Source organism: Labrus bergylta, chromosome 1 (genome assembly GCF_963930695.1).
Source record: "Labrus bergylta chromosome 1, fLabBer1.1, whole genome shotgun sequence".
Taxonomy (NCBI): domain Eukaryota; kingdom Metazoa; phylum Chordata; class Actinopteri; order Labriformes; family Labridae; genus Labrus; species Labrus bergylta.
In genome coordinates, this window is record NC_089195.1 from 7,640,344 (window position 1) to 7,655,872 (window position 15,529).

The 15,529-nt window shown below is 40.4% G+C and overlaps 1 protein-coding gene across 1 annotated transcript in view; it reads right to left on the bottom strand.

Annotated features, from left to right (window-relative positions):
* Positions 1-2,513: 2,513 nt before the first annotated feature.
* The window catches only part of gcgrb (glucagon receptor b), a 68,577-nt gene continuing 55,561 nt past the window's right edge, over positions 2,514-15,529 (bottom strand). The window contains exons 9-14 of the mRNA XM_065952723.1: positions 14,218-14,278; positions 12,790-12,859; positions 10,295-10,383; positions 10,014-10,158; positions 6,929-6,970; positions 2,514-6,581 (exon numbers count right to left, since the gene is read on the bottom strand). Of these exons, the coding sequence (XP_065808795.1) occupies positions 6,159-6,581; positions 6,929-6,970; positions 10,014-10,158; positions 10,295-10,383; positions 12,790-12,859; positions 14,218-14,278 (830 nt within the window). The 3' untranslated portion in view covers positions 2,514-6,158. The remainder of the gene's footprint in view (positions 6,582-6,928; positions 6,971-10,013; positions 10,159-10,294; positions 10,384-12,789; positions 12,860-14,217; positions 14,279-15,529) is intronic.

The following is a 15,529-nucleotide window of genomic DNA, read 5'->3' on the forward strand; positions in this document are numbered from 1 at the left end:
TATGGCGCTAACTCCGCCCCTTTTATGTGAAATCGTTTTTATGGGCTCTATTTTCTCTTGTGGACACCTGTCTTTAGTTACAGTGACTCTCCAGAGAATCATTCTGACATCTCCTCATACTCTTTCACTTCATGCTGCCCTGAAGAGAGCTACCTCCACTGGTCCTGTTCTCTGCTTCTCTGACAGTGTTTTTATTGAGATTTCTGGATCAATCATGATCAATGGACACACGCACGCACGCACGCACACACACACACACACACACACAGAGAAAGACCATTACATAATTCATCCACTGACAACTACCTTCTGCAACAGCACACCGATGAGTCGTTATGAACTCGTTCTGATAGCATCTCCAGTTGCAACATGAGCGTTGGTTGTTACTAAATCCATTGATTGTCTTTCCAGTCTAACATGTTATTGAATAAACTGCACAATGATAAGCATACACATGCACACAGAGAGGAGATATCTTTCTCAAAATTTGCAGGCAAATTTGAAATTATTTTTATATCAACATGAATCTTCCAGGGTTGAATTTGGCCACAAAACGTACGTTATGATTTTCTTTATTTTCACAAAAGTGTGTTAGCACTCTATCTTTGTTACTGCACAGGGATGGAAAATATACATTACACAAAAAGTAAAGAAGGATTATTTCTTTGTTGTAACATTGCTTCTTGGCAATAAATCTTATACCGTTGGAAAGCCTATTTATTTTAAATGGTGCCACATTTGTAAGGAACATGCATTGGTGGGATGAGCAGCAGAGCTGAGTATGTGGGTTGCGCCCATGAAAAACTTGTCAAATCTTCCATACTTTTCGTGCAATGTTTATTTAGCTGTTTTCACACATGCACTACACAACAGCGGACGAAATCTGTCGGATGGGATGGGCTTACTTGGAGTTTCCACAGGATCCTTGTGCACTGCACTTGTGCATTCATAATTCCACTGTATGCACTGTGGTCCGTCTCAGGAGTGTGCTGGGAGCGCCACTCAGCTCTGCTACATTCCAAATACATGCAGAGTTTATTTTCAACAGAGTCAGATAGACCTGGGGCCCGTTTCTGAAAGAAGGTTCAACAAACTCTCAGCCTAACCCTGAGCTCTGAGTTGATTTACTCTCAGGTGGGAAACTCTGAGTTTTCAGTTCCAGATAAGCAGATTTTAGTTTGTTAAATCAACTCTGAGTAGGTCCACTCGATGGAAAAAAGGGGGCGCTGGTGGCGCAGTTGTTAGTGCGCGCACTCCATGTATGGAGGCTGTCGTCTCAGGCAGGCGGCCCGGGCTCACGTCCCACCTGTGGCCTCCCTCCCGCATGTCGCTCCCCACTCTCTCTCTCCCCGATTTCCAACTCTATCCACTGTCCTATCTCTCCATTAAAGGCCCAAAAAGCCCAAAAATAAATCTTTACAAAAAAAAAGAAGGAAAAAAGGAACAATGCTGCAGCGGCAAAGGAGAGAGAAGTGATGTAAGAGAAAACAGCTGCTCGCATCAGCGCGCAAGAAGTCTACTCATTTAAAATTTAATCAGAATTATAATATTGCAGGTCAAACTGGTGGAATGGTAGCCTATTTATTAAATAAAATAAAATAAAATATTAATTTTCATTAAGAAGCAATCTAGAAGGAGAAAATCAAACTTAAAACAGCTCAAAATGGACTAGAAGAACAAACTAAGCTCATTGTATTTAAATCATATTTGACTTAGCCTATTAAACACAGTGTGCTATACTTCATTCAGTGACTATTTGAATGTGCCTTAACTTTATCCTCTACATAATGCTGTATTCACACACATAAGCAAAAAGTCCTCTCGCCTTTATCCTGATTATTAATTAGCCCTAATAAAAATAACATCTCCTGACGTTAATGTAGATTCTTATTCCCTGCCGAGTAATGCAGCCCCTTCATCTCGAGACTCCTCGACTAAAAGACATGCCGTGTTCGACAAAATAGTTTGTTTTATAGGCTACACTGTAGTATAGCCTAACTAACATAAAGCCTAATATTAAAACAACTTGGATTTTTATTCAGAGAATTGGTGAATCTCACAAGCGTGATACAGACTTAATGAAAGAATGAGGAAATTAAATAGCGTTTCTGGCTCTGAAAGAGGGAGGAGACGGGGAGAAACTCGGGGTTCACAGACTCAGTTACCATAGTTACTGACTCAGAGCTAAAGTAACCTCTCCCTCTGGAACGGGCTGGAGTTACCCCTCTTTCTCGGGTTTGAGTGACCTCTCTTTCTGAAACGGAAAACCCAGAGTTTCCCTCATTTCAGGGTTAACTGACTCAGAGTTTGTATTTCTCTTTTGATCTTGTGAACCTGTAAGTACAGCTGCTCATGGCTCCGCCTACACTTACACGGACCTAGTAGGGTAGGTTATGAACTCTGACGGAGCAAAACCAAGGCATAGAGGAAATGCTGACCACACAGATCCTGTAGAAACCGCCAGTAAGGAGGCAAAAACATGATGTACAAAGAACAACGTAGAACTGCCGAAAGAAGCAACAGCGTACAATGCTTTAATGAAAATTTGTCCTTTATATCCAAATATATCAGTGCTCCATGTAGTTCAACAAATTAAAATTATGAACCAAAGAACATACTGGCGGAAAGAAAACATAATGAAGCAGTTTCAATTCATGCATTGAGAACAAACTAGACGCACACATTCATCTTTGGTTGTGCACTGGTCTTGGGATAAAAATGTCATCACCACCTTTCGCTCACTCTTACATTTTACTGAATATCTCCGGGTGCGTTCTTACATCAGCTCATCCAACTTCACTCAGAAAATGTACTGGCTGCATGGCAGGAAAAAGTGTGGGTGAAGTTAGTTTTCAGGAGTTTTTATGCATGTTTTAAAGCACTGTAACACTGTTGACTCTCTCTCAGTTGTTGAAGTGACACATTATAAACGGACACTTTTACACTGACACAATTCAGTTTAATTGGATCCACAGACACATAATAGTTATTAACAGTTTGGCTTTTATAAAAAACGGTTTGCAGTCAGTCATGACGTTGTTTGCTTTGGCCCCCTCCTGCGGTTGCAACATTTGAAAATAAAGAACAGTTACATTCATTTTCTTGTGAAACAAAAAGACAAAAGAAGTCATGTTCATTTCATTTCTGGGTCACCTGGACTGCAAGAAGAAACACAGAACAACACATTCTCCAATTCGTCTTTTTCTGTACAATATTTTCTGTTATCAGTATTTACAATGTACAGTGCGTTATCTGGCACTTCAAATAGATTTTGTGTGAACCATCCATGATCATGAAACCCACTGGAACTAATCCCTTTTGATTACCATTTTACTGAAAACTGCCATTATTGGGAAAAACCGATGCATTTCTGACTGAATCCAAATGGAACATTTGATTTAAACCATCAATCCTGTCTTTAATTTTCTCTTTTCTTAAATTCCCAAAGAAATGAAAAATACAGTTTCCCTGTTTTAATCCAGCGTTCCTGTGTTAAATGTTCATTTTTACGACATTATCTGCCTTTTGCTGTTTATTATCTGAGTAATTCTATATCAAACTAATTGTATTTTGTCTTCCTGTAAAACTTTTCAAATGTCTGATGATTAATCCTGGTATCATCAAAAAGGTTTGTCTAATTTTGAACCTTTATTTTAACCTCGAAAGACACTAAGGTTTCCCTCACAGTGACGTTGAGCTCACAGCACTAAAGTGGGGACACAAATAGCTACCAATTATGCCAGTTACCGACTGGCGCACAGGACCTGCGAGCAACTAGCTACATACGCCCACTTTTCAATGATCCAATCAACGTCCTCCCAATGTTATATCCCGCCTTCTATCTTGTGATTGGTTCTTCCTGTTTCAGTAGGAAATACATCACAGCAGTTAGATACTCTCCATTTCATGGGGACTTAATTACATTAGAAACATGAACTCTTTTTTTGTCTTGAAATATGAGCCCTGATCAGATCAGCAGAACAAAAAGAAATCAGTTGGTTTATAAATAGTTAAACTGGTCTTCTGTTAAATATTAATGGGAAATGCAGCTGGAATACCAAATTATTTTTCAAGCCGTAATGAATGGATATTGATTGTCTATGAAATTACTTTATTTACTGTGTTTGCGCCCTAAAAAATTTGAAGCTTATTGGAGCAAATTGCACCCTTAATGTGAAAATACATAAATCCTCTGAACAGAATATAGCTTTTCATCCAATTAAACACAGTGAGGCGTTAATTAACTTCTTTTCTGAATCTCCATTAACACAAATCATGTCTTTAATTAAAATGTTGCCTCACTGGATAAATCTGTTAGTATTTCCAATCATATACATTAACACGTACTTTCACCCACATATTTTCATTTTCTAAATAATTCAGTCAGTTAATCGTCACTTCTGCTGAGGATGGGTTAGGGTAGAAGAATGGATTTAATGCCTGATTAACGCAATTAATGTCAAAATTGCCAAGGTATACCACTGTTTTCTTGTATGGTTGTTTGGCTTTAGTCAATAAAAACTAGAATAATTTAGTTTTAGATTTGCTCTGAGGAATTAAACTTCAATTGTCTGTGGATTTGACATTAATAAGCTCTGTCTGTTTTAAGGATAACATCCTTCGAAGGACTCTGCCTTCGTAGGGTATGTAGACTGCTCAGCTTGAAGTGAGACGGTCGGGAGAATTCCACGTTTGCGTAAACAGCTGTAACTTTAACTATTAATTTCTAAGTGCTGCCCCTGTGGCCAGCAATCTCAACAGCTGCACCAGGACTGGTTAATGTAACTAACATCATGTAACTTAACCTATTACGTAAATGACAATGCAAAGTTTCCAAGCCCCTCTTTTTAACATTAGCAGCTATTCGATTGAGTTGAAACCAGTAACTTACATTTAGAAGTTTATTACTCTGCTGGTTCACAGATTGCCAGTTCATTGGGATTCAAAATCGATTACCCTTACCCTGACGTGCTGCTGTGAAGTAACTGGTTCTCAAGTGCGCCCTCCGAAGGATGCAACCCCTGAATTGGGACATAGCTATCGAGACAGTACAAATTCACCATTATAAAACCTAAAAGGAAAAGTCTTTACCCCCTTTTTTGAGAGTGGACATGAAATTAGAGCCTATTGAAGCAAACTACGGAAACCCACAAGGGCAAATGTGCTCTAACAAGCCCAAACACTTTTCATTAGAAGAAGCAGGCTGCAAATTCACAGACGTATAAAAATCAAATTAGACAAATGTGCAGCAAAACATAAACAGCAACATGCTGCATATATATAAATAAGGATACAAAATGCTACATCAAAAACACACAATCCCTGAAAACAAACGACTAAGTAAGCTAACTAGCTAACAACAGCTTCTCTAAACAATTGTGTCCTTTGCAAATGTATCTATACATTAGAAACCCATTCTTGATCCAACATGATGTTAAAATTATGAGTTATAAATTTGTCATCTTGTGAACTGTAAATTCATCATATACCTCTACTGCTCCACTTAGCTCCCCCTATAGGCCTGGAGGACTCAAAAATGTAATCACTGAATATCGGCCTTTTTTGCAATTTGTTTTCTGGGTTTGTGCGCTTTCGTTATCAGCATTGTTTGTGTATTTTCAGCTTCTTCTTTTTTAGTAGCCTGTTTGTTGCAATTTTTTTAAAAATTGCAGCCAATTTCTGTTGTGTCACATTTGATTTTTCAACTTTTTTTTTGTCCTATATTTTTAATGGATATCTTCAGGTTGTGGCAGTGCGTTTGCCCTTGTAGGTCGCCGTAGGATACAGACCCACAGCACACTCAAGACTCACAATGGCACGAGCATAACAGATAAAAAGATTTGAGCAAGTCTTTGTCCGATTGGTATAGTCCTCCTCATGCACAGACACACACAAAGATACAGATACTCACATACACTCACACTGAATTTCATTTATACTCATATCATCATTTTGGAAACCAAACATGCTCAAGGTCCTAAAACCAATAAATAATCATTTGCAGCTCTGTGGGTTAAAACATTATTTCCTTCAACATAATGTAGAGGTGAATGTCCTCGTTCGCGTGGATTATTTCAGTATTCTTAAGTCTTTTTGGCCCACAATAATCACTGATCTGACCTAGAGTTAGAACAAACAGTTATCCGATCAGCTTGTCCTTACACATTAGTCTCCTCTTTGTTCAAAGGGTTTCTGCAGCACTGTGTTCTCTCTTCGAGACACATGTCCTCCGTTGCAGTGCTGATATGAGTGGTGGCGCCTCTGTGTGGCAGGAAACAGAACTGCAGGGTGTGTCTGCTCTTCCTGAGTCCTCCTTTCCCTGTCCCGTTGCTAAAGGAGACGACTAGCCGCCGGTTCTCCTCGAGCGCGGTGGAGCAGGGCTGGCCTCGCTCTGCTTTGTGGAGGCGAGGTGAGTCACCGCTGGGCTCGCTGCCATTGTTGTCATGGAGATCCGCTAGATTGGCAGTGGCGATGCTGCCGCTCTTGACGTGCGGCGTGTGGCTGTGGGTGTGGCGGTACTCCTCATCAATGTCCTTACCCAGCTTCCACCTCTTCCACTTTTTCAGCATCTCCGACTGCACCTGAGGCATCATGGGAGAGCAGAGAGAGGACAGACAGATATCTGATGAAGATTCAATCAGAGGCGGAGCACTCATGAGATGGACGTCTCTCGCCAAAGTCTATATTTAAAAGTGAAGAGGTGAGCTGATAGATGAGATTGTGTCTTTCCCAATTTAGATCCAAAAGAATAAAGTTGATTTAAATGCAGATCGATCTACTTAGAGATGAAAAACCTGATTAAAGCTGGCAAAGGAACTCTGATGATCCAAGTCCAACTTATCTTCTCTACAAAGAAACAAAAAACAACATGCAGCAATGTCAGAGATGAAATGAGGAAGGTATCGACATGAAAGCACATCAGTCTCACCTCTTTGTTGACAAAGCAGTACAGGATGGCAACCAGCAGGCCCTGAAACACAAGATTAATATCAGTTAATAAAAAAATGGTGCTCCTCAATTTTGACTGTGATCAAATACGTCCTCAAATATTGGACCATTTTTATTATCAGCCACCCTAAACATCACCTGCCCTTTGGGCCATAGCACTCAATTATTATCCAAAAAGGGGAGTATTGAAACCTCTGAACAAAATGGCTTGAAACCAAATCATATACTGTCTGATAATAAGTTTTAAATCACAAATCATTCACTCAATCTTTCACAATCAATCAATCTGACTGAAAATGAAAATCCATAGAATCTAGAGAAGTTAGTTCCTAGGATTGTGAGGAAGCGATCGATCACATTTAATTGAGAAATAAATGTTGGGGCAATCAGCATTTTTTTAAAACCCTAAGCAGTATGTGTGGTTCAAGTCATTTGTGATAGAGGCTGGTACTGTTTCGGACTGTGTGTTTGAGCGAGTGGTTGACTGAGTGGTTGAGCGAGACAGAGGGAGAGATCTGTGAAGTAGGGAGTGCGGGGAAGTTGCTCATACTCTTTTAATTATCATCATTCTTCAAAACATTTAGGGATTGACGCAGCCGGCGACCGGCTAAATCACATATACTTTGAGCTTATATTCCATCTGTAGCACCTCCAGGTAAGGAGGTTAAGCATGATGGGAGGGATTGACATTCAGCTTGTAATCAAAATGTACAACATAAAAGGATTGGGCACAAGTCCCAAAACCTCAAGTCTGAAGTCTTTCACATTTGTGTGCGACTGAAGTGTAACTCGAGTCCCCATCTCTGTTGTAGCATGAGAAGTGCTCTATTATAACAGAAATCCACTCCCTCCAGCAATGCCATACACTTGCACTTACTAAATATAAATTAACTCTGGACCACTGTTAACTAATACAAGCCTTTGGGGACAGGCCTACATTGAACACAGGAACAACAGGGAAAGTCTTATGACACACTGACACAGAAGGAAAGAAACCCAGTGACTAAATTGACAAGGTCATCAAACACAGGCGGGACAGACAAGACACAGGTGAAACTGATGAAGGCAATCAAAACAAGGAGGGAAACACGCAAAGGGAGGAAGTAAGACTAGAAACGATACACAGGGTCAAGAACTACAAAATAAAACAGGAAACACTGAAAACTAAACTCAGGATCATTGACAGATTAATACACAGGAAACACAAGGATACGTTCACATCGATGATAAGCTTGGTTTGTTGAATTTGTTGCACAGTGTTTGACACAAATATCCAAGCAAAACACCCAATTGGAATCCCAGTACCTTTTAATGTAAATAAAAAAATAATCAGAAATACCCTGTGTAAATATATTGGCCAAGTGGAGTAAAGACTTCCTCAAAAGAAAGTTAATTCAACCTCCTTCTGAATTTATTGTTCTCGGCTTTGTGTTCACATGGACGTGAGAGCGCTTTCTTCATCTGGATTTGATTTCATTCAGAGGCTCTAACATGTTTCAGTCATGTTTTATTTTTGAGTGAACCAATCCCTGTCCAACTGTTATCCCTGCCACAATGTGAGGGAATAAATGACGGCCCCACACACTCAGGAGAGCTGTATCTAGGGGAATAAAAATAGAGTCTCATCGCCAGAGTATGGCAGAAGGAAAATGAACAGACGTTTCCAAACCGAAGAAACAAGACATTCTATGGCCTAGAAAGAAAAACATAATTACTGAATCGCCCTTCTGCATGCATATCATAACTTGAAATTGATTGCAGAATGTTGTTTTCAGATGTTTATTAGCGTGCGTCTGCTGCTATCTCTGTCCCTGCAAGTGAAACAGGATGGGAGGGGCGGGGAAAATGTGGAGACAGGAGGGGAGGGGAGGAGCTTGGAAGAGTGCATTTGTTTTAAACTGACAAATGGACTGTCAAATGTCAACAATCATGTAAATAAGACCATAAATTACATGGTTTCAAGGCAAAAAGCTCATAAGCTGTTCTTTTCCCTCAGTTAATGGACACTTAAGTGAAGGTCCGACACACTCTATCCGTATGTTTGTGACAGAGTTCATCCACACAGAGAAATAATCCATTCAGGCAATACTTTGTAGGAAACATTTAAAGCTTCTACAACTGACCACTACGAGTGCTACTAACAGTTCTGTTTTGTATATAATTAGCATAGACTGTATACAGAGATGGATGGAACAACGTGCACCATCAAAGTGAAGCAAGAAGATCCTCCCCCCTAAATGCTGCAGTAGAGGCCACAAAACCTCCCTCCCCTATATTAACAGATGGGACATAGGGAAAACTTTTAAGTACATTTTTTTTAACGTTACACACTGCTACACAGGTAGCATGCCAGAGCTGTTGTGGGTTCAGTGCCTTGCTCAAGGGAACCCCGGCATTACTCGGGAAGTGACCTGGCATCTCTCCAGCAACCAGACCAACTGTCATACTATTGGCCCGCACCAGGAACCGGATACCCTTTGGTTCCCAACTAAAGTCCTTACAGACTGAGCTACTGCCGCCATGAATGCACGTTCAATACATTTTTCTCAAACCCGGATTCTTTTGGTTAGTGGTTAGTTAATATCACGCTGGTGTATGTCAGTGTTGTAATGACATGATTGACAGCTCTGTTAGTAGAGGAGAGGAGGATTGGTGAGAGGAAACATAACAGAGACTAACACGAGAGTCACTGGACTTTACATAACCTCGAGTGTCTGCTTCAAATAATACAAGAATCTGTTCTGCTGTGGACTGTACTGACCTGAGAAATCTTTGACATTTTATCAGTATGTTAAATCTGTGCTTTTGTTAGCAGAAGGGGCATGTTGTCAACTCCCCGGCTTCACCAGCCAGCTCCAATCCATACATGTCCTGGATCCAATGGAGGTCACTAACACAAAGTCAGTAATCTCATCCTAAAGCAATGCTCAGTGCTCTGCAATACCTCAGATGTTGGGAATTTAATATTTGAGACATTGTCTGCCTTGGTCAAGACACAGAGAGAAAACCTTGAGAGAGCACCATTGTCAGTGTGAATAAGTGAGTGAGTTAAAATGAGCTCTGACCTGGAAGGAGTTGAACAGCAGGTCACAGAAGAGACGAATGAGCCGCAGCATGGAACCTTTGGGGACGGACTCGTCAATGACGAAGGTGAAGAGGATGGCATGAATCCCAAGCAGAGGGATGAGGGTCAGAGTGGACTTTGCTAATCTGGAGCAGAGGAGGAAAAAGGACACAGGGAAGAGTTATCCTCCATCAAGCTCTTTAAGCGCATTCCTGCACTACCTGCACAGCAAGCGGCCTCATTTTATGATTTGTCCTTACAGAACAAGAAGGAGAGTCTCACCTGAACTTGTAGTCAGTGTATCTCATCTGATGAGCTCTGAGTTTAGACATGAGGATTTTGATAATCCGGATGAAAATGAAGAAGTTTATCTGAAAAAGGAAGAGAGTTAAATGGAAACAAATTTGCTGAATATTGAATTTTGGATGAATGGATGCATTCAAGCAAGACAAAGACTCCTTAGGCCGTGTTCACACTTGACTTCTTTTTTCAGTAAAAAGCGCTGCTTTCAGCGCCTTTTGATCGCTTATGCGCGGGTGTAAGGGTATACCTTAACAACAGAATCTAGTCTGCGGTTCAACTGCACCGGAGCACAACACATCAATTTAGCACAGAAAAGAACAAATGGGATGGGAAGTCAGACACCGATACAACATTAAAACATTCGGTTTGTTTTCAGAATAACACCCTCCATTTTGACGGTTCAGAAAAACGACCGTTAGAGTGTTTGTTTATGTGTTTATAAGGTTTTTATTGAGTTTTATACCACATACGTCGTATTATCTCGTGCTGTCGCCAGTGAATCTGTTAAATTACCGCAGAAATTGCTTTGTCTTCATACTCCAGCTGTCCGGCTGTGCTCTCCGTGCTGTGGACTGAGAACACAGCCGGTGGGTGTTGATGGATGAGGGTGCACGGAGCCGTAACAGACCGGAGCGGACACGCAATGCACACATATCTGGTGGAAGTTTGCTGTTTTTGGGCACAGGTAACTAGGGACGTAGGTTACCACTCGTCCTGATTGGTCAGCTGTCAGAAAGGCGCTTGACGACACCCAGCGCTTTTCTGAAAAGTTGAAATAATTCATCTGAAAAAGGCGTCCGCTTTTTAAAAAGGCGTCATACTTTTTCCATTTTCCATAGGCTTGTATGTAAAAAAGTCACAGGCCTTTGAAAAAAGAAGTCAAGTGTGAATATGGCCTTAGAGGGCAACTTGAATCCATCACAGATGAAACCAAGTTTTGGCTTGTCAACAGCTATTTTCCGACTTTTTAGTATTAACATTGGAGGCGCACCGGTTAAAGGTTCTAAAACCGGTCTTTGTTTCATGACATCTTTAGGTGTAAGACTCCCACAATACCGACATTTTCTTCTAAATTTGACCATGAAAACAGATCAGTTTGTTCAACAGGTGACTTCCTCTGCCCAATAAAATGCATCTTTTCTGAATCAGTAGTTTGGTGTCCGAGATGTCAGCATTGAATTGATACAACACAACAGACAACATCATGCCACTTAATTCGCCGATTGGCCGATGTCTGTCTACTAGGCCGATATTGGTGTTGAACCGATGCATCCCTTGATATTCTTGTGAAAGATATAACATGCATGTTGCCATAACACACTTCTAATCTTTCTGTGGTAAAGACACACACACACACACACACACACACACACACACACACTGTGATCTAGTGCAGAACGCTTTTGGATGACAGAGAACATTAATGATTACAACACTAAGAGTTCTTAGCGCTCCAAGTTTGGTAACTGGTATGTGTATTTTGTCTTGTCAGAGGAAAACACAGATAATGCAAATGTGTGTGTGTGTGTGTGTGAACAAAGATTGAACAGCAGGATTGTATTTGGGATTCTTGGAGGATGACACATGAAGTCATGTCTGTTCAACAACTGTAGGCCAACTATTTCAAAGATAATAATTAAGAGACAGTTTCCACACAGAGCAAAAACCTCAGGACTTACACAGCTCAGGAAATGTGCAAGTTTAGGAATATCTGTGTGTGTGTGTGTGTGTGTGTGTGTGTGTGTGTGTGTGTGTGTGTGTGTGTGTGTGTGTGTGTGTGTGTGTGTGTGTGTGTGTGTGTGTGTGTGTGTATTCACACGTAGGCCTCTGCATGAGGTCACAAAGGTTGCTGCTGTTTCTCTTAATGTGCACTTGTGATCCTAAGTGTGTGCATTCATAATGATGTTTGTCTCTATGGGAACAAGGAGCAGGAAACACACAAGAGGAATTACTTCTGTGTGTCAATGTGCGGCAAAGCCAAAATGATTATATGAATGACATAAACGTGATTTCTTCTATTTCTTTTTTAAATCTTCAAATTTATAATTGGAATTTTATTTATTGGGAATCTATAATTTTGTTTGTACATTTTGTATATATTGTGTTGCTTTATCTTATCTTAATCTGCTGTTTGTATATTTTTACCTTTTCTTTGTTTTTATCTCATACATTGCTGCTGGGCAGTTTGTCACCAACACAATGTTGTTGTATTTCATACAATGACAATAAAGTGTCTTAAGAGAGAGAGACATTTGAAAATAGCAGAATTTTTTACTGCCAGAAACAGTGAAATGGCCTCAGTGCAGAATGTGAAACACTGCAGCTTAACCCTAAAAGATGGGAGTATAATTATGGGTGTGTGTGTGTGTGTGTGTGTGTGTGTGTATGTGTGTGTGTGTGTGTGTGTGTGTGTGTGTGTGTGTCTTGAACTTTCCTTCAAAACATTGAACACACACAGTAACAGTTATTCTTACCAGATAAGCAAACAGTATGGGAGAACGAATGATCCACCAGTACCCCATGTTAATGTTCCTCTCCCAGCACCTACAAACACACATGAACACACATTTCACACGGTTACTGTAATCTGGAATTATAGTGATTCTGATCTCTTCACTGTATTTCAAGATATTCATAATGTTTTATATAATTCTAAGAGGGGAAGTAAAACAGCTGGTGTACCACTGTTAGTTTAGACAAAGTTTTCTGATGGTCGAGAGGCATTTCCTGAGGGCTGCTGATAAAGAGTACACATCACTCACTCTGTGTATCACTCTGCCTCAGCCGGGTGTTTGAATACAGTTTATAAATTACAGAAGACAGAGTCTGTCACGATTCATTTGTCACTTGCATTATCATTCAATTATACAAACATAATATACATTGACATACAACATACAAAACAGCTGGTCTATGGAAAAGTGCAGGCAATTAAAGAAGCAGAGTGCAGAAGAATGTTTTGGTTGCTTGGCAATGGGACTGTTTTAGTTAAGCCTAATTGTACAATTTGAGACCAATTTGGATCTGATATTTGGAGTTAAACGACTACATTTTGAATTTAGGCTAAACTTCAGCAAGATTGTGCATTGTTAGTCGTATGGTGTACACTGAGACGGACAATCACGACGTGACCATCTTCTCCTGACCGGTCAGTGAGAGCAGAGCCAACAGCCTTTTCCCTTTCTTTCTGATTGTGCCTGCACTAACTGACAAACAGCGTCTGAAATCACCATGGCAACAGCAGCCCTGCCTGATTATTCTGTCTGTCCCCTCCTATCATAAAAGGAACATCGGACAGGATAATTGTTATGAGTTGGCTGCGAGTTAGTTTGTATTTTCTGGTGGTGCAGATTGTGTGAGAGAGAGGGAGAGCGTTTTTGCCCGATGGAGTATTTAGGCCAGGTAGATGAGACAACTGAAATACACATAGATCTGACTCCATCCTCTGCCTGTGGGAGTTCTCTATCGACAAAGACAATGCTTCATCCTGATTTAACTCGTACAGTGGGAGCTCTCAAGTCTTGCCCGACAGTCGGACCATACAGTGTGAGCACCTATCTCTTCAGCTTTGGTCGTGCTTTGTAAGCAGTCCAATCGTACAATGTGAGCTGACATTCTACCAACGCCATTTTCACAATCGTACAGTGTGTGCAGAGCCATAGGATGTGGAACTAATTGAGTTAGAGGAGCAGAAAAACATTGATTTCACCCATTTTAAGTTTTTTTTTTTCTTTCTGAAAGCTGGTTGTAGAAAGGTTGGATAAAAGTGCTGCAGCCTCGTGCCGACAATCAAATCACAGCAGTGCTAATATTCAGTACATTATTACCTCTCGTGTAATATTGCTTAATTTGATCTAACCTGACTTTCAAATAATGTTAAAGTAGTAGTAAAAGATACTTACTCTTCATTCTCATACAGATATTTCACTGTGATCCACGGCAACACGAATATGAGTGGTGCACCTGAAATTGACAAAGTAAAACAAAAACACAAATGTAGTCTTTAACAAAGGTATTTTAGTGAAATGATCACATCATTATGCACGACTCAGCATTAAACAGTGGTTTTCATGAATGTGATTTTAGAAACTCATCATGCAGAGGTGTCTCTCTCTGTTTCCTGATGAAGACGTGGAAGGTCTCCTGATATAAAAATGTCTGAGTGTGTGTGCGCTGAATGCTGAAATTAAAATCTATCCATTCATACATGATCTGTCCTGTCAGCCGCCACTGACTCACCAACGTCGGAGGGAAAATAGAGTTAATATTGTGGCTAGAGCATGATTTCTTATCTCCATTCACAAATATATTAATATTACTGTTTAAAAAAAGGACAAAAAACAAAAAACTTAATTACAAAGTGATTCTTTATTCACAGACAGAAAAAGAAGAAAAAGGTCTGAAATGATGAACCAAAGAGCCTGTGTGTGTGTGTGTGTGTGTGTGTGTGTGTGTGTGTGTGTGTGCGTGCGTGCGTGTTTCTATATGTGTGTGTGTGTGTGTGTGATTGAGTGAAACAGTTACAGAAGAGAGAAATACAAGCAATATGTGTGTGAGTATCCATTGTTGATCAGAAACACCCAAAAATGTATGTTGTTACCTGCTTTTACTTTCCTTAAGAGTGTGTGTGTGTGTGTGTGTGTGTGTGTGTGTGTGTGTGTGTGTGTGTGTGTGTGTGTGTGTGTGTGCGTGTCTGTGCGTGTCTGTGTGTGTGTGCGTGTCTGTGCATGTGTGTTTGTGTTATGATGAGTCATACATTACAATATATGTTGTCAAAATTAGTAGTTGGTAGATTTTAATTTTTCAGTTTGTTGCGTAGCTGCACAAATGAACCTGTACAAACACTTTTTCTTTTAGTTACCATGCGCTTTTCTCCCAGCCGTAACTTTTAGGTGGAAAATCATCTCTTTTCCTGTTTAAAGGTGAGGGACGCCATTAAGTGGCGAATGAAGTGTTTTAATGTTTTAAGAGGGAGATCTGTTCACCGCGAGACAGAAAGTGATTGGTTGTCGTGGAGTTACTTATGTCACGTCTGCTGAGGCGGCTGTGGGTCAGTGGTAGAGTTGGTCGTCTCTCAACCAGAAAGTTGAGAGTTCGATCCCCAGCTGCTGCAGCAAGACACTTAACCTTCATCAGCAGTGTGTGAATGAGTATGTATGGGATTAGCTAATAGGAATGGCCACTTTACATAGCAGCTTTAACCGTCAGTGTGTG